The sequence below is a fragment of the Suricata suricatta genome, chromosome 5, assembly GCF_006229205.1.
Source record: "Suricata suricatta isolate VVHF042 chromosome 5, meerkat_22Aug2017_6uvM2_HiC, whole genome shotgun sequence".
In the NCBI taxonomy this organism is placed as follows: domain Eukaryota; kingdom Metazoa; phylum Chordata; class Mammalia; order Carnivora; family Herpestidae; genus Suricata; species Suricata suricatta.
In genome coordinates this window covers 94,509,103-94,528,752 of record NC_043704.1, presented here as the reverse complement: position 1 = coordinate 94,528,752, position 19,650 = coordinate 94,509,103, and the positions used below count along the sequence as shown (strand labels likewise).

At 36.1% G+C, this 19,650-nt stretch overlaps 1 protein-coding gene across 13 annotated transcripts in view; it reads right to left on the bottom strand.

The window, feature by feature from the left end:
* PHC3 (polyhomeotic homolog 3) overlaps nt 1–19,650 on the bottom strand; it is an 87,842-nt gene that overhangs the window by 65,448 nt on the left and 2,744 nt on the right. For 10 of the 13 annotated variants that reach the window (XR_003908764.1, XR_003908765.1, XR_003908766.1 and 7 more), the window contains exons 2-5: nt 19,099–19,264; nt 15,243–15,398; nt 14,032–14,109; nt 1,725–1,883 (exon numbers count right to left, since the gene is read on the bottom strand). Coding sequence is in view for 10 of the 13 variants with exons in the window: in XM_029939893.1 (XP_029795753.1) it covers nt 1,725–1,883; nt 14,032–14,109; nt 15,243–15,398; nt 19,099–19,264 (559 nt within the window). In the remaining 3 variants the exon portion in view is untranslated. Of the gene's footprint in view, nt 1–1,724; nt 1,884–4,825; nt 4,890–14,031; nt 14,110–15,242; nt 15,399–19,098; nt 19,265–19,650 lie in introns of those variants that run through there. The other 3 variants (XM_029939898.1, XM_029939899.1, XM_029939903.1) reach the window with 2 other exon arrangements.

Below are 19,650 nucleotides of genomic sequence, written 5' to 3'. Positions count from 1 at the left end.
AAATAAGCTATTATTATGCTTAAACTTTTCCCAGCTCAAAACTATGGCAGGATTCCTAAAATGGAAGTTATTTATAGTAGACAACCATAGTCACTACTCTTGAATACAAATTTCAGTGAGAAACCTGAAAAGAAACATGAATCTTTTCAGTGTTCTTCATCACAAAAGATAACAATGCTACATACTACACTATAGTATTTCACTCAGCCACACAGGGTCTATGGTGCAAACCTAGGTCGCACTTAATTTTAAAACTATTCATAAAGAAATATTCACTCCAAATGTAAATGACATAACATGTCAAAATGCAACAATGAAACAGCCTGCAAAAAAGCTTCACATCAAGTAAAGACATACTGGATTTATTTATCATCACCACCTCTTCAAATGTTACTTTTAAATATTGAAACAGAATGCCATTAGTTTAAAAAGGCAATACAATCCACTCAGATATGATCCAATCCAATTTAGTAAATTATGACAGTCATTTCAAACAAATGTGTAAATGCTCTATTTCAAAACTGCATTGCAAATTATTCAGTTCCTCAAACCATTCCTGTTTAAATTAAAATTACCAATTAAGAGTTTTTAAATTTCAGTTCTTTATATGCTAAATTTAAGTGAATTAAACAACCATGTATAACTTTCACAAGAAGGTAATTTCCAGAATAAACAGCTGAAAGCAGTAAACCTAAAGAGAAGATGTTCTATGTAGCCTGAACCATGTGAACCTGCAAGTTTTATAAAGAGGTCAAAGTGGTCATTTCAAATAGTTCAGCCTAATTTTAAAGCATATTATTAATTAAGTAAGATCTCCTGGAGAAATAAAACCAGAAATATGGTAACGTCTACTGAATAATCTATAAATAAAAGGTGGGTCATTTCAAGGTTTCCTGTTAGAAATACGAGGGAAAACTTTGTCATTTTCATGGAAAACTGGTAATCCAGATATATATTCCATTCACTGGACAAAAAAGAATATAAATAAATATATATCAGGCCAGAGCTCTTGTCTAGCTACCTGTAAAGACACCAAATAAAGTAAATGTCAAACAGTTTCTACATTCCTTAAAGAAGCTCAACAGTCAAATTAGGAAATCAGCAGGTACTCAAATACAAAAGAGCCAAATTAACAAGCCTGTATTAACAAAAGATCAAAGTGAGCATAAGAACACAAATATCTTGCAGATTTTGAGATGGGAATAACCAAACTAAAAATCATCTAGTAAACTAGCAGGAACTCCAATCCAGATTTCAGAAGTTCCCACAATATAAATTCTAACTTAACAGTTCACCACCAAGTTTTTAACATTTGTAACTATTTCATCAAATTTAAGATGTCAGAGATACACAATGACTTTATATATCACTGCAACTATCAATTATAATAAATACTGTAAGATGTCATCAGTTACAAATGCATCTCAGTTTCAGAGATGTTAAAATGTGAAAAAGGTATGAAATCAATAAAATTTGATATTAAAAAATAATCACTCCATGTTACAGAATCTGTTAGCTTCCCAATGTTACTACTATTTGATTCACCAAGAAGGTCTACCAATTAAAAGAATTTTTCATGTCATATAAGAGCTAAGCACACATATAAGAAATTTGTTAAACATTTCTTAAATATTAAAAATGCCTCTTATTGCATCAAATCAAGAAACATTTTGATCTCTCTCAAGTCCTTAAACACTGAAAAAATTTGGTGGCTCATATCTTACCATTTGAGCTCGGAGATACATTTGAGCTTGGCTTGCCGTTAGGGTAGGGGAGGTACTCCCTAGTAACATAGTCTGTTGGGTAATACTGCCGCTGGTAGAACTGGAAGCCTGGGAACGGCTTATTAACTGTGCAGGTGTAGGAGAAGTGGAGAGGTTGATCTAAGGAAGAAAACATATTAGGTCATAGGCTTCCATTTTTTGCTTCCATGCCAGTGAATCTCACCAAGCTGCAGTTAGGCAATCGATGGTATAAACTATGGCTAAGGAACCTAAAAGAGAGGGCTTCATCTTTGATGGAGCCTCCTTCACGTCTCTGGGCAATTATTTGCATATATGCAAACAATAGTATGTACTGATTAGCAATCAGGATAATTTTTTAGGATATCCTCAAAGTGTTTTGATAAAATTCCAGTATCTTAAAATATAATTTCCACTACCTCCTAAAGCTTAGGGTTAATGTTCCATTATTTTAATATTCCTCATATTACCTTAAAACATTTGAATCAACAGTTTATACTGTTTTGTCAGATTCTGTCACATTTTGAGAGTTTTCGCAAGTGAACAAAAATTAAAACACAGATAATCCATTCACATATATATAAACGTACACGTAACACATAATTAGTATCACGTTCTCCCTCAAAAGCTCTCAAAGAAGAAAATACAATTACTACTTGTCAAACAGATGGAAAAACCCTGAATACTGGTTACAAAATTAAATTATAAACACTACTTTAAAGTTAACAATGTTGTTAAAAAAAAGAGAACTAGTGCACAGTCTATCTCTAGGATACATAAGAAACTGATAAACGGTTATTATCGATAAAGGCAAACGAGGTGATGCAAGCAGAGAAGAGAGCAAAGGAAAACACAGTATGGTTTTTACTCCTAGCACACCACTAAAATCCCGTAAGCCAGAATCCCCAATGCCTTCCACTTGACAAATTCAGTGGCTTTCTTCCAGACCATTCCCTCTCAGTCTTCTTTACCAGCTCTTCTTTCTGGGTTCATGTTTTGTTCTCAGCACTTTTTCTTCCTGAATTCCTAGATTATCACCTCTACACTCCTACAGTTTCAAAAAACTCAAACCTGACGACTCTCTTTCATCGTAAATTCATTCTAAACTCCAGATACAAATATCTACAAAACACATCTTTCTGGTTATTTCTTATCAACTCAATTCAACATGTTCATACACCAAACTCATTATAATTCCTTCTTAAACCAGCTTGTCCTCAAATGGCCACAGGTATCCTCTGAAATCCCACAAGACAGATTATGTGGAAGTCATCTGGAGTCTTCCTTCTGCTTTACCAACATACAAAATCAGTCACACCTTACTGTTTATACACGTTTATTTTCCTCGTTTTCATTTTTATTTTTATTCACTTAGTTTGAGAGTTTGGGCCTATAGCACTTCCAGCTAGATTACTTTAGCAGCTGCAAATTGACCTCCCTGCCTGAAATCTGGCTTCCTCCTACTTGTTATATAATCTTCCCCTGATTTAATTAATTGACCATTTAAAAATCTGGATAACTTCAACCTTCCCTCACTACCTCTCCAGCATCATCTCCTCCCACTCCTTCATACATACCCTTCACATTAGCTATATGAAGCTATCTGCAATATCATAATGTCCCAGGGGTCTGTGGCCCTAGTAACAATGCTCTGGACTGGTCTGAGTGTCCCGTGAGCCCTATCTGCACCTATGTAGTAAACAACCCTCTTTCAAAAATCATCTATCTAATAAGCATCCCTACATCCCACAGTATAACTATTTCCCTTCCTTTTTGCTTATCATCCATATTCTTCTAGCACATACTTCTATCTCACTCTTAACAATAATTTCTATAAAGATGGGGATCATGGACTATTCACCTTCTTATATCCAATATATACAAAAGTACTTTCATTCAATAAGTTTATTGAGTTAATGAATGCCATGTTATTTTAAGGCATACTTCATAATGTTAATTAATATGTAAGCTTAACACAAAGAATATCAGTAGATGTGCAATGAGAGAGAAAAAGAACAATTTTGGTACAGTACCTAACAAAGCAGAGCAAAAGGCAGAGGCAGTATGGTAATATTAGTTCAACTCTATTATTGATGTGCTTTATAATAAATTATTAGTAGGCCCCCCAAAACTTATTATTTTCCTGTATCTCTACAAATGGACATTTTGGATAAAGCCTTGTTGCAAAGATTAAAATCACTTAGCAGGGTAAAACCAGACCCAGGTTTTCTGACCCATGTGTTCTGGCATTCACAGTCATCTCCTACACCCCGATCACTAACTAATTTGGGTCACTCTGCAGTAACAGCGCCAAGGCTCTTTTTTTCAGTCTGTGGAAGTAACATGGGAAGGGGAGAGAAAGGGTAAGGGAAGAACTCTAGTAATGATAGACCACACAGTCTTTAAAGAGAACACAATAAAAGTCTTTTTAAAAATGATTTGCTGGTAGCTAAAATGCCTCAGAGTGCACTTTAAGAAAGCAGAATACAAAGTACAAACAGAATGCTTTTCTTTTTCTTAAAAAAGAAAAAAAGGAAGAAAACCAAATAGTAACTTCCTAACCACCTGCATTCCACTTTGTCCAGGTTGTGAGATTAAAAAACCAGTATCATGTTTATTTTTAAGTTCCATGTAGGAAGTGTCTCCTCACAAATGCCCAACCCATGAGGGCAAATGTATCTCTGAGAGAAGTCCATCTCCACAACTCAACTAACTAAAAAAACTTCCCTTCCTTTCTACAACTCATAAGGCTCTCCTCTACTTTCTGCTTTGGTTTACTCATCTGAACCAGAGCTCTTAACTGTTTGTATTATATTCTCTGTTAATTGCATCTCAACATTCCTAATTCCTTTTCACTTTAAAGCCTTAGTCAATCCTATCACCTCATACCCCAACACCACACACAATACATAAAGGAACTCCCACCTTGAGACATTATTGGAAGCTCTCTCCCCAGATGGAAGCATTAATTCCAAGAGTCACCAGAGAAAACCAAGTCAACCAAGAAAAGCCATCTGACTCCCAAACATGGTGGGATCTGCCCAAAAGGAGGTTACTGAGGGCCTCTGGCCCAGTGTACCCACCTAGAGCCAAAGCCCATTTAAGAACCACTGCTGTTGGGGCACCTCAGTGACTCAGTCAATTGAGCTACCAGGTTCAGCTCAAGTCATGATCTTGCAGCTCGTGGGTTTGAGCCCTGCGTCGGGCTCTGTGCTGGTGGCTTGGAGCTTGAAGCCTGCTTTGGATTCTGTCTCTGTGTTTCTCTGCCCCTCCCCGACTGGCAATCTGTGTCTCACTCTCAAAAAAAAAAAAAAAAGAACCACTGCTGTAATTTGATCAAAATCAATCCAGTATATCTACAGAGACATAGTTTACAGACATTAAAAGGATAATGTATATCTGTATTATTCAATGACATGAAAATATCTTTATGACCTACTGTTGAATGAAAAAACTGTGGAAGAACATATAGAGTACATTCCGTACAATCCCACTTACATAATTATGTGAAAATGTCTTCACGTATACATACATATCACATGTGAAAAACATGTTGAGAGAAAAACGAATGCATTGTATAGATACACAATAACGCACGCATAAAACTATATGTGATTAAATTTGATATGCATCTATATACATATACACACACCCCTCTGGAAAAACAGTCACCACAATTTAAAGGTAAATAATTCCCACTAGCGGTAAAATTGGGGATAATGTGTATTCTCCTTTTTCTTCGTTGTCTTTTCTATGTAGGTGTTAACTTTAAATAGGAAAGGAAATGTTATTTTCCTTTTATTTTTTTTAATGTTTAGTACACTGTTTAGTTTTTACCACTTCAATGCAGTGTATACATTTTCTTGCCTCATTATTCAGCAGGTATTAGTAGGTGAGTAATTCAAACGTTCAGAAGAATATTATATTAATATTTCAAATAATATCTACTCATGAAGGATTTCCTTTAAGAGACTGCACACTTTTAATACTACTATGAAATAAAATGTGTATCTTATGTATCATAGAAAACCATTATTTCTACTATCTGAGATACAACTATAAACATAACAGCCAAACAAGAAACCATAATCTCCCATTTGCTCTCAGATTTTGACATCTTAGAAAAACTGCAATGCTGAAGCAATTAAAATATTGTAAGTAATCTAAAATGTTCAGCAACAGAGATGGCTATATAAGATAAAGTTCATCCCTACTGTGCAACACTATGCAATAGTTAAGTAGTAAGAATGAGCTCTGTGTGCTAACACAGAAAGATCTCAAGACACCATAGAGTGTAAAACACAAAATGCAGAACACCTTCCCAGTGCATAAAAAAGAAATCTTACCATATACACACACATTTCTGTTTTTTTAACATTTTATTTATTTTTGAAAGAGTGCAAGCAGGAGAGGAGCAGAGAGAGCGGGACAGAGGATCTGAAGCAGGCTCTGCACTGACAACAGCAAGCCCGATGTGGGGCTTGAACTCACAAATGATGAGATCATGACCTGATCCAAAGTCAGACACTCAACCGACTCAGCCACCCAGGTGCCTACACACATTTTTCTATGCTCTGTATGTCCATAATGCATAGGTAAAGATGTGATGGAGGGATATCCAGCAAACTGAGGAGTCAGAAGACTGAAGGAGTCAGAGGACTGAAGAGGACTGAAAGAAGGCTGAAGGGGACTTAACACTTTTCTACTTTTTCTGTACTTTTGGAATATTTTACAAGAATGCAGTAAAGCTGCTCAAGATCATACAAATATTCAGGCTACAATTTTATTTTAAGGTGGTTATTAAGTTTTGGAATGGGTCCAAAACTCAAACTCAATCACTTGAAATTTCATTTTTAAAAATCTTTGATTAGTGGCACCTGGGTGGCTCAGTTGGTTGAGCCTCTGACTTTGGCTCAGGTCATGATCTCTCGGTTCATGGGTTCGAGTCCTGTGTCAGACTGACTCTGTGCTGAACTCTTGCTCAGAGCCTGGAGCCTGCTCCAGATTCTGTGTCTCCTTCTCTCTCTGCCCCTCCCCTGCTTACACTCTGCCTCACTCTGTCTCTCAAAAATAAATAAATATAAAATTAAAAAAAATTTTTTTAATTAAAAAAACTTTGATTAAAGTAACTCCTAAAATAGGGGCAGCTGGGTGACTCAGTTGGCTAAGCATCCTGCTTCCGCTCGTGTCATCGTGTCATGGTTCATGGGTTCAAGCCCTGCATCAGGCTCTACACTGTCAGCATGGAGCCTGCTTTATACCCTCTGTATCCCTCTTTCTCCACTTCTGCCCCATTCACACATGAACATGCTCTTTCTCTCTCAAAACTAAACATTAAAAAAAATAAAGTACTTCTTAAAAAGGTAAGTGGATGAGGACACTAGCAACAGAACACTGAGAATGACTGGTTATAAGTAATTTTCTCTCAGAAAAACTTAGAATAGATTCACTTGATATGTGATTGAGCTGATTTAGACAATTTTAGAGGAAAATAAATATTTTTAAGACTGATCTAAAAACAATCTCACTGACCCAATAAGTGTACTCTTATTTTTTAAAAAGAAAATAACTAGATATGTAAACAAAGATATATAACACAATATTCAATACAGATTTACTTATAACAGCCAAATTTCTAATACAGTCATATGGGGGTTAGGGCTTCAACACACGAATTCTGGGTAGATGCACAAGACATCAATAATGACCAGACCTCCACATAAACTCCAAACCCACAGATCAAATGTCTACTCAACATCTACAAGTGGGTATCTAAGACCCACCACAAACTCAGAATGTCTAAAACCAAACTCCTGATTTTCTTCTCCAACACCTGGTTTGGCAGGTCCTTCCAGAGCTTCAGGCCCAAATGCAATAGTTATCCTTGACTCTTCACCTTTCCTCACATCTTAATCAATCCATTAGCATATCCTACTAGCTCTACCTTTAAAACTTATGCAAATTTCCATAATAAAATATTGGTGAAAAAACATATCTAGAATCTGGCCATTTCACAACATCTACTATCACCATCACAGTCCAAGCCACTACTCTCTCTCTCAGATAACCATTAAGAATCATTTAACTGTTCTCCCTGCTTCTGTCTTTGCCCCCTAGAACCTAACAATGTCACTGAGTTAAAACCTGTCTGAGATCATGTGGCTTCCCTACTGAAATAGTTCTCTCCAACAGCTTTCCAATAAATTTTTTTAATGTTTTTATTTTTGAGAGAGAGAGAGACAGAGTGAGCAGGGGAGGGTCAGAGAGAGAGGGAAATACAGAATCTGAGACAGGCTCCAGGCTCTGAGCTAATAGCTTCCCAAGTAAATCCAAGTAAAAGTTTCATAATCTCTTCCAATTGGATTGAATTACCTCTCAATGTCATCTCTAAACCATACTCCCACTCTCTCATTCAGCTCCAGCAACACTGCCCTCCTTTCTGTTCCTTGAGCATGTCTGCCTCCCTCACTCTCCTTCAAATACCATCTTTGTTAGCAATGCTTTTCCTGACCACCCTGATTAAAAAAGCAAATTCCCTCTCCCCATTCCCCTTTCCTGCATTATTCTTCTTTACAGCACTTACCACCTGACATATTATATCCCTAGCTCCATAAGGACAGAGTTTGTTGTGTTGCTGTGTTCCCAGCACCTAAAGGGTTCTGGCACATATTAAATGCTAATAAATATTTGTTGTATGAATGAGTGAAATGTATGAATGAAAAAGAATCATGCACCTGGGCTTCAAAAGCTCATCTTGTTTAGCACCATAACTAGAAAGCTATCACAAACAAGGTTTTTCCCTTTTTAACGAAATAGTACAGTGAATAAAAATCAAAACACCTGAGATTAATGTAGATTCCAGGACCAAAAAACAGCAAAGAAAGAGAAAGGCTATGAGATACAAACAACCACTGAGTCATTTATAGACTTATGATTGCAATTTTCAGCCACATAATCCTCTCCAGCTGAAAATGCCCATAAAGGGGAAAGTATATGAAGAATGATGGTCCTTCATATACATTAAAACAGACAAAATAAAATTAACTATATAGGCCTGTTTACATTTATGTATACAAACACACGTAATAAAATAGGAAAGCTTGACACAAAATTTTTTCAGGGCCAAAGGGACTAGTGAATCAGGATGTCCCTTCTACTTTATACATTTGTAGCATATATCCCTTCGATAACAAGAGTTCATTCGTGTTTTATTTAGGCAATATAAAAATTAACAAAATAAAGCTCTTCAATCTGCTTCCTCAGAGATAACCAATGACTAACAATTTGTTCTGTATCACAGATTTTCTTCCTGAATAATCAGGCAGAACTATAAATAGAATTTTTTTAAAAATAAGCTAAATGACAGGAATTCTGTTTCCAGGAAGATAGAATAGACATGCTTTTCAGTATCCCTCCCACTAAATACAACTAAAAACCCTTGATGTTACATATAAAATAAGCATAAGAAGATCCCGAAAGGTGGAGAGAAGCAGACTGGCTAGGGACCTCAGAACCTGCTGAAACATGTTGTTGCGAGGTCCCTGGGTTTTCTTTGTGTCTTATATATCCCCAACTTCCAAGCTAAAGTAATCAGTAACCCAGAAATACAAATGGGTGCAAACAAAAAAAGTCCCAAAAGAAGCATGTTCTTTCTCTCTGAAAGACCAAGAAAGCGGCTGCCTAGCAACATGAAAAATTTCCAACAATTGCTCTACTCTAGCCAAACACCACAGAAAACACCATGGCCCCACCCACACCAGCAAAAACATCCACCTACACCAGGATGTAATGAGGCACCCCAATTCTCCTAATCCCCCCAGTGGATATGCATCAGAGAATATGAGGTAGAGAGCCAGAACTTTCATCCCTGGCAGGCAGTAGGACAACCACCAGCAACCCACCCCCTCCCTGCAGTGTCAGTGAAGACCGCACAGGGAGCGACAGCAGGCACTCCTACTCCCCTTGCTCCCTCCAGCCAGAGAGACATCCGTGGAGATCAAGCGAGGAGCCAGGACTCTCATTGCTACTCAGCAATTATGAGAAGCATCCCCTAAGGTGTCAATGGAGACCAAATGGGTAACCTGGACTTTCTAGCCCCAGACAGTAGTGAGGAGGTGGCACACATTCCCTGTCAGAAGCCAGCCAAAACACAAAGTTTAAATATGATCGATCCACAGTCTCATAAAACTCAAAATGTTGAGGTTTCAATAAAAAAATCATTCATCATACCAAGAACCAGAAAGACCTCAGCTGAATAAAAAAGTAAGTAGATGCCAACACCAAGATGAAAGATAAAATTATCCAACAAAAAAAATTCTCTGACAGATTTTAAAGCAGTCATCATAAAAATGCTTTGAACAAGCAAAGTGAGCCCACTTCAATGAAAAACTCTCAGCAAATAGAAGATACAAGTAAGAATCACAAGGAAATTTTAGAACTGAAAAAATGATAACCTAAATAAGTTAATGAGATACTATAATTTTTTGCTTTTTTTCACTTAATACCTAATGAAAATCTAAGTCTCTCTGTATATACACACACAGTATTTTTTAGCATCTATAGTATTCCACTGTATGAACTATAATTTGTTTAACTAATCTTTAACTGATGGGTACTTATATTGTTTATAATTTTCATGATTATAAACCAGGCAGAGTTGCATAATTATGTCATTTTTGCATGATTATCTGTCATAATTATCTGTCATTTTTAGTAAGTGATATCACTAAAAATAAAAAGTGGAATGCACAGTTGAAATTTTCATACACATTGCCAAATAATCCTTCAGAAAAGTTGTACCAAATACATTCCCACTTACAGTGTGTATCTGCTTTCTCACATCCTTGCCAACAATGGGTACTGACTCGGTGTTGTTCCTTTGTTTTCTAATTTGAGAGATGCTATTGTTTTTACATATACTTCTTTATTACTAATACAGTAAGTTCACTTTCATATGTTGAGAAGCCAGAAACTTTTCTTTGAAAATTACCGATGCAGGTCTTCTGTGAATTCTCATTGTTTACCTCACTACTATAAAAGAGCCCTTGTTATTTCACAAATATTAGCAGGTTAAGCTACAAGGTACAAATATATTTTCAATCATTCTGTTGCTTTTTAACTTTGCTGATGCTTTTCTTTGCAGATGAGTTTTTAATTGGTTTAGATTTCATTTTCGCAAATCAAATTTAACTAAATCTAAGTTCCATTTAAAGTACAAACGCATCAACCTGAACACTCAGTCCCAACTAGTTTTAAAGCCAAACAATCATAAAATCACCACAATCACTACTGATCAGAGTCTAGAAGTAGTCTATTTTAATGAGGTTTGGAAAGAAGAGAATGCTGGCACCCACTGATTTACCTATATATTTAATTAACAACAGCCTTCTCCACAGTTTCCCCAGATCAGAATGATTGAACTTTTGACTCCACTGTTTAATAATACTCCATTTCTCCATTGGGATCCCACTCCTACTCTAAATCCAAGTCTATCTGGCTGATGACTTGACAACCTACCTTCTAGCCCTTTTTCCTACCGGAGGCTGGACCCTTCCTGATGGGCTTTCATTGTTCATCTGGAACCCTACCTTGAAATAAAACTCTGAAAACTATTAGACTGCCATCTGACATGGCTCATTAGTATCACTACCTAGAGATTTCTGCTACCACGTTCTGCCCCTCTTTTGGAGACGGACCCATATTTACTAAGCTACCTTGGGTATCATAATTTGGACAGCTAGTCCAACTCACTTGAGCTATTGCTCAACTGGGACAGAAAATAAAATAAATGCAGTGTATTATTCTTTTCCTCTGGACATCTGTTCTCCGTCCTTACCTCTTTTCCCCCACCAATCAATCACAGGATCTGGCATACTTTATTATACATACAAGCTTGCCTGGTTTATGATAAGCAGCACTAATAATGTCATAAAAAATAAGCACAATCACTGGAATCATAATTTCTGTGAGTCACATACATAAACCCATGAGAGAAAAATAGTTTAAAAGGATACCTTTTAATAATCTGAAAATCTCTTTAATACTTATGACATTCCAGTATTTGCCTATAATTTTTTTAATTAGCCCACAAATGTTTACAGTGCTTGCCTTAACTACCAATGTATTAATTAGAGACATAGCTGACATCAATAGCCATAATTAGAGCATTAAGGCTTAGGGCTAGATTACACTACTTAAATTTTTCATTTTCAGTCTTTTTTCAAGTCCTAAGTAGTATATGGTTTTTTTTAACTTATTTATTTTGAGAGAAAGACAGCAGGGGAGGGGGCAGACAGAGAGAGAGAGAATGAAAATCCCAAGCAGGCATGTGCTGTTAGTATAGAGCCTGATGCAGGACTTGATCTCATGAAGTATGAGATCATGACCTGAACCAAAGTCAACAGTCGGACTCTTAATCGACTGAGCCAGAGGCACTATTTTTTACCTAATTTTATTCATGTTCCAGGATACTTCCATGCTAAAAATTAGGATTTTTAAATTAAAAATATCAACAGCCATAAAAATAATCATATGCTCCTATATATGTACTTAGTCAGCAAAGACCATATCAATAGCTAAAGAAATACAGCACAAGTTAATCTTCAATTCCTTAGCAATCTACAATTAAACTCTACTGCAGTCAGTTTTACAAAGTATCAAAAGTATTATCATCTGGGATCAGGAAAAATTAGCTAGAAAGGATATTATTAGGTTAACTCAATAGTTCTCAACCAGAGGCAGTTTGCCTTCCAGGAAAACATCTGCCAGTGCCTAGAGACATTTTTGGTTGTCACACTGCAGCAAAAAGGAGAGCCATAATCTACTCAGTACCTAATGGGTAGAAGCTAGGGATGCTGCTAAGGATCCTATAGTGCACACGATAGCTCACACACACACAGCAAAAAATTATCTGGTCCATAACGTCTAGAGTGAGAAGCAGAGCAATCTGGAATTAATTAAATGTGAATATGGACTACACTGTATCAATGTTAAATTTCCTGCATCTGATGATTCTCATGTCGTTCTATAAAAGAACAACTTTATTCCTAGGAAATACATATGGAAGTATTTAAGAATAAAGGAGAAGGTCTGCAAATGGTTCAGAAAAAGATATCTATCTGTATATATACACAGAGAAAGAATGAATGATAAAGCAATGAGCCAAACGCTAACAGGTGAATCTGAGAAAGAGTATACAGAAAATTTCAATATTCTTACAATGTGAAATTCTACCAAGATAAAAAGTTAAGTATTACATGCTTGTAAATTTCTTTTAACTGGGAAACTGCACAGTTTCCCATATATATGTGCAATTTAGCAAATCAGATTTACTCCTTTCTCAAAATAAATTACATTATCTTAGGGGTGCTGGGTGGCTCAGTCGGTTAAGTGACCAACTCTTGATTTCAGCTCAGGTCATGATCTCACAGTTCGTGAGATTAAGCCCCATGTCAGGATCTGTGCTGACAGCGCATGCCTGCTTGGAATTCTCTCCCTTCCACTCTCTCTGTCCACCCCTCCCCCCCCCACTTGCTCTCTCCCAAAATAAATAAATAAACTTTAAAAAAAAAATTTTTTTAAGTTACATTATCTTGAATGGATACTTGTAAATTTGCCAAGATAAGTCAAGTAAGCATAAGCTGAAAAGTATTAATTTCTAAAATGTGAGGTATCCAAAAAATAAGCTAGAAACATTTAGATGTGTACCAAGGGTTGACAGTCTTTAATATATCACACTAAATGCTTGGCTTGATAGCCCCTGCATTGTACATTTCAGGCTTTCAATACACACTGAAAACTGCAATCATTTTGAATCACATAAGATCTGAACAAAATCAGTGGAAAAGCATGTATAAGAAATAATACAAAAACATTTTTTTAAGACTCAAATTTTCGGGGCACCTGGGTGGCTCAGTCGGTTAGGCATCTGACTTCAGCTCAGGTCATGATCTTGCGGTTTGTGAGTTTAAGCCCTGTATCAGGCTTTGTGCTGACAGCTTGGAGCCTGGAGCCTGCTTCAGATTAGGTGTCTCCCTCTCTCTCTCTCTGCCCCTCCCCTGCTCGTTCTGTCTCTCCCTCTCAAAAATAAACATTAAAAAATTTTCTATAAAAAAAAACTCAGATTTTCAGAAGCATAACATTAGCTCTGACTTCTTGAAACTTATATCTGTTTCTAGGCACTTAAGTATCAATCAACAAATTTACAACAGCAACTTTGTAAATATCAAGTTTACTTTTGGAAAGCAGTAATTAACATTTTTAAATCCAGGAAAAAATTTAGGGCACTTACAGATGTCTGGGACATACTTGACTGTTGTGTGACACTTCCTGTGGGGGATGTAGATGGTCTTCCACTGGACAAACTTGCCTAAAATAATAAGATCTTTATAATAGGTCTATAAAAATCTAAAGTTAAAAACTTTCTGGTATCAAGATACCAAAAAAAATCACAATAAAAGTCAAAACGTCTAGGTATGACCCAATCTAATTCACAATCAACACAAATTAAACTTTGGCCCAACAGTCTAAGAAAAAATAAAAATAAAAAGCTGAATGATGAAAACGAAGGACCCAAAGGCTAATCTTATTTAAATAACTGCACTCATTGTCAGTTTTACTCTACGAGTCTCTGTCTTCTTTCAAGTGGAACCACCACTCCAACATTATGAAAAAGAAGTTGGAGCTACATCAAGTGCCAGTGGGTTTCAGTTTCCTAACTTGCATCATGAACATGAAGTTACTTAAAATCATACTATGAAGAAGATGCAACAGCTGGGATGTGTTCCTAACAGAGATAAACCTTTTTCAGGTTCAGTCAACTGAGATCCTCGTCTCATAAGAAGATTTAAGATTCAATCTCACATATAGTCTTACTTGAATCAACAGAATAAGAATGAAAATCTTTTTTTAAACAAGCATTTAATCATAAAACCATCCTGTTATCACTAGGAACAGTATGATTGGGTATAAGAAAGGTGTATGTATATATATATATATCTCTACACAGAAAATTTCTGAAGGAATATATATTAAACAGTGGCCACCCGTAAAAAATGAAAAACAGCAGTGGGTCTGGAAAAGGAATCCCTCCACTTTACCTCTTACAAACAATTTTATACTGCTGGATTTTTTTTACTGACTGTAAATTACTTACATTAAAAAAATTTTTTCACTGAAATGTAAATTCCTGTAACCCTAAGTATTCACACTTTTGTACCCAGAACTTTATTACTCACAAAACCATGACACTAGCATAGCATTCCTGCAATGCACATAAAAAGAAGTGTGATGGAAGCTAGCAACAGAGTAATATATAAAACATAGCCATATATTTTTTAATAATTTCTATTTGGCAGCCTACTAATTTAAGAAAAACTAATCACAAAGCATTTGAGAACTCTGAAATAATATCTAATGTATTTATTTTCAGTAATTATCTGCAAATAATGTCAACTTTCTGTCACCTTTGACTCATACAGTCTGAATGTAGTTGAGTCTCACCTGGACGGCAGCAAGGCTCTGGAGCTGGGAGCTGCTCAGGTGCTGCTGCTGGAGGGCGGCGGTGTGCAGCATCAGGTGCTGCTGCTGGGCTGCATACATCTGCTGCAGGTACTGAGCAGCGGAGCTGGGGGGCCGATGCAATGCCTGCTGAATCACCTGCGGTAAGTCAAGTGAACCAATGTCGAATCATGATCTTCATGTTAATTTAACCATAAAGTAAGATGTAAAACAAGTGGCGGTTTAAAATTTCACTACTTTAATATTCAATGTCAAGTTGATTAACATAGTTCTCTCCTACTTACATATAATGAAGATTCACTAATCTGTACAAATTAAAACCACCCAAAAGAGGCAATTCACAAAAGAATCTAAAAGAGCCAGATAAGCACTTGAAAAAAATCTTCCATCTCATTAGTTGTCAAAATTTACAAATTAAAACAAGATACTATTTTCCAACTTTCAGATAAATAACTGACTTAAAAGAATATTACCACTAAATGGGGAAGCAGATAACTCCCAAAGTGTTAGTAAGCATGTAAACTGGCATGCTGTTTTAGATTAAATTTGGTGGAATTCAAGGCTTGGGTATAGCGAGGAATATGCATAACCCTGCAGCCATTACAAATAATAATGTAGATCAATGCTGCCCAATAATAACAGCCACTAGCCATGTGTGTCTCCTGAGCACTTACAAATGCAGTTAATGAAACTGAGAAAATGACTTAATTTTAATATAAATGGCCACAAGAACCTAGGAGCTACTGTATATTCAATAGCACAGATATATCTACTTTTACCAACAAAAACAATTCCCAAATATATCATTTGGTGAAAAAGCAGATAACTAGTGTACAGAGTAAGATACCATTTTTATATTAAAATATTTGAAAGAATATTCAGAAAAACATTAAAAGAGTACCAACAGATAGCTAGATTCAAGGAGATTTTTACCTTCTCATTTGTACTTTTTTGTAAATATCCAGAAAAAATCTATAAGTAGGTATTATATTAATAATCACTTAAAACTATAAAGCCATTTCATGTTTTAAATTATTAATGTTTTTTAGATGTTAGATTCCTTTCAACATAAAACTATTCTATCTTTAAAAAATTCCTAAAAAAGTGTTAATTACTGTGAATATTAGTAAAATATAAAATCCGAGCCTGAACCTTCATAAATAGATAAATGTAGAAAAGTATTCTAAAAACAGAGGAAAAAATCCTTGATCGGTCAAAACCTGTAAGTCAGACTACACCAGTCCTCTGCAACCACATCCCAAAATCACATCAAGCCCACAGTGATCCAATACAGCACAGAACCCTATCTCAGGATCAAACCACAGTGTTCAGAACTAAGGGGGTAATAACAGAGTCATAATCCTACAGCTTGAGGTCTGAGTCAGGACACCATGAACCACAAAGCAATGAATCTCTTTATCTAAATTCTAAGAAAACATATCTCCTTGTTTACTTTCATGTATTCATATCTCATCTCTCCAACTACAGTTTGCTATACCTCCTACAGATTCCTATCACACCATCAATGTAGGCTTTTGACTTCTAGTTGCAGGAGACTAAAGACCAGCATTAAGCAATTTAGAATTACTGCAGTACATCTTGTGGGCCAGGTAAATCTATATATGTTCCTCGAAGTCTGTAACAAAACTAAAATCAAACTAAAATAACAGATAAATAATCTATCTGGCACAGTTTTGTCAGAGGGTAGCCATTTCTTCTACTATCAACATAGTCTTTCATTATCATTCAATGATACACTCATGGGAGAGAGAGACTCCTAAAAGACAAGTTAAAGGTACAACACATTGTTCTCATTTTATTCTTTAAAGAAACAAAAAGGGTAAAGAGAATTCACAGGACTGGAAGAGAATGCTGGAAGGTTTTCAAGAAATACTTAGGTAATTCAATAAATATTGATTTGGTTGTATTTTAGAGGAAGCAATTCTATGACCTCATAAGAACTAGTGTAAGTGCTATTTGTGAGATACATATTTATACCTATCCATCTCCAGTAACATTTTATTTTTTATTAACACATCCAGCTTAGGTAAAAACTAGAGATCAAAATATATTAAAATGCCACATCAACTGCATACTTAAAGATCTAGATACTCTGTCCTTCCTATATCCCTTGTCACAAAGAAGGTAAACAACATTAAAAACACATTCCTCATTCCAGTTTTAACTTTTGCTGGACTGATTCAATCTCCAACAACTCTGATTCCACCCCATGGTAACTTCAGAATCCAAAACAACAGAACAGTTAAATAGCCATTATGCTGGCATATCCAATCTAGAAAAATGGAGTGGAGAGAGAACCATATTGCAAACAGGTTATTTCCAGAGTAGAATGAAATTGTGGAGACTGCAGACAGAGTAAGCAGAATGGAAAAAATAAAAACTCAGAGTGCTTAAAGGCACAACTCTAAAACCCGACAATCCTCTAGCTACATGAATCTATTTAAAGTTAATCTATTTAAAACATCAGTTTTCCTATCTGTGAAATGGGAGATAATAACAGCATCCACTTTATAGAGGTGTGGTGAGGATTAAAAGAGATAATCCAGGAATGCCTGAGTGGCTCAGTAGGTTAAGCATTTGACTCTTGACTTTAACTAAGGTCACAATCTCATAATTTCTAAGTTCAAGCCCTGTGTTGGACTCTGAGCTGGCAGTTCAGAGCCTGCTTTGGATTCTCTTTCTCTCTCTCTAACTCTCCCCAACCTCCCCTGCTCATGCACCTGCTGTTTCTCCAGAAATAAACTTTAAAGAAAAAAAAGAGGGACACCCCACCCCATCCCATCCCCTGGGTAGCTCACTCAGTTGAGAGTCCAACTCTTGATTTTTTTTATCTCAGGTCATGATCTCACCGGTCAGGGTTTGAGTCCCACATCTAGCTCTGTGCTGTCAGCAAGGAGCCTACTTGGAGTTTTCTGTCTTCTCTCTCTCTGACCCTCCCCTGCTCATGCTCTCTCTCAAAAATAAATAAACTTTAAAAAAAAATCCATGTAAAGCATTCACCAAATGCTTGGCACACAATAATTATTCAACAAATATTAGCTATTGTTACTGACTGGGCATATATAATGTGCCCCGCACAGTTCTAATGCTTTCTTTAATGATAAAAACTAAGGAACTAGGTAGTCTCGTCCTTATTTTACAGTTTCATGATGGTCAAAAAGATCATGCCTTTCAGCCAACACACATAGCTACTAAAGATTAAGAAAATGGAATTCAAAGAAAGAACATATCAGACTACAATGCCAGTGCCCTTTTCATGAAATACCATATTGCCTCAGCCTCATTATAAAAGTTAACCAAGTAAAATTAATTTTGTCAACCAAGTGAAGAGACTAAAACTTTTCCTAAATACTCCCCTTACCCCTCTGCCCCTAAGAACTTTAAATGGATTTTTCTCCTTAGGTTCGTAATCCATTTGAGTTTAAACTGAACCTCTTCAATCATCCAAAGACCTGAATGGGTCTTCCTAAGTCTACATTTGGGGTTCAAATATAAAGGCACCTACAAAAGCCTAGATCCATTCTGCATATTAAGGCTGTAGGTGGAGTGTCTCCACATTGTAGCAGCCACCTAGAGACCTTCCAATTATAATTTTCCTGACATATGGTTTCATAAGCCACATGCTGACAAATGTCAGCCCTCTCAATAGAATGTTAAATAACTTTTGATTGTTCCAAATATTAACTATTCTAACTGTACTCATTTAGAAAATATCATGTCACTCATTTGAGGATGTAAAACAATAGGTTAACCTGGCTTAAGAGGAAAAATAACGGCATCCTAAGTCTTAGCCCACTCTGCATTATAACTGAAATACCTGTACAGCGTGTCGGTCTGAGCCACTGTAGACTGAAATCTGCGGTTGCTGCATTCGAGAGGAGGAAGTGGTGATGGTTGTGGTGGTGGTACTACTGGTTGTTGTCGACACAGAAGAGGTGCCAGAGTTTGCTTCACTATCCATAGCTGTATTGTGGTCCTTGAATCTGTCAGATAACACAAAGGGTTTGCATTGGCAAAAGCATTATATTATAGGCTTTAAAGAGTATTTAATTATTTCTAAAGAAATAATCAGCAACAATCTAAATTTTTATGACGACCCTCATAAAATACCACAGGGAGCACACAGTCACCATAAGCACTTAGAAAGGAAAAGCACCTCACAAATATATAGCATATTTGATAGTTAATACCTTCAAAATTTGAATTCAAATAATTCAGGATATGCAACGTAAATAAATCCTGGCCCAAAGTTTATCTTTTCATTATTGAAAGATGATTGAAACCAAAACAGGGTTATAAAAGAATACTATACCTAAAAAATAAAAACTAAAGCAACATCAGAATACTTTAAGATATTTCTTTACTTTCT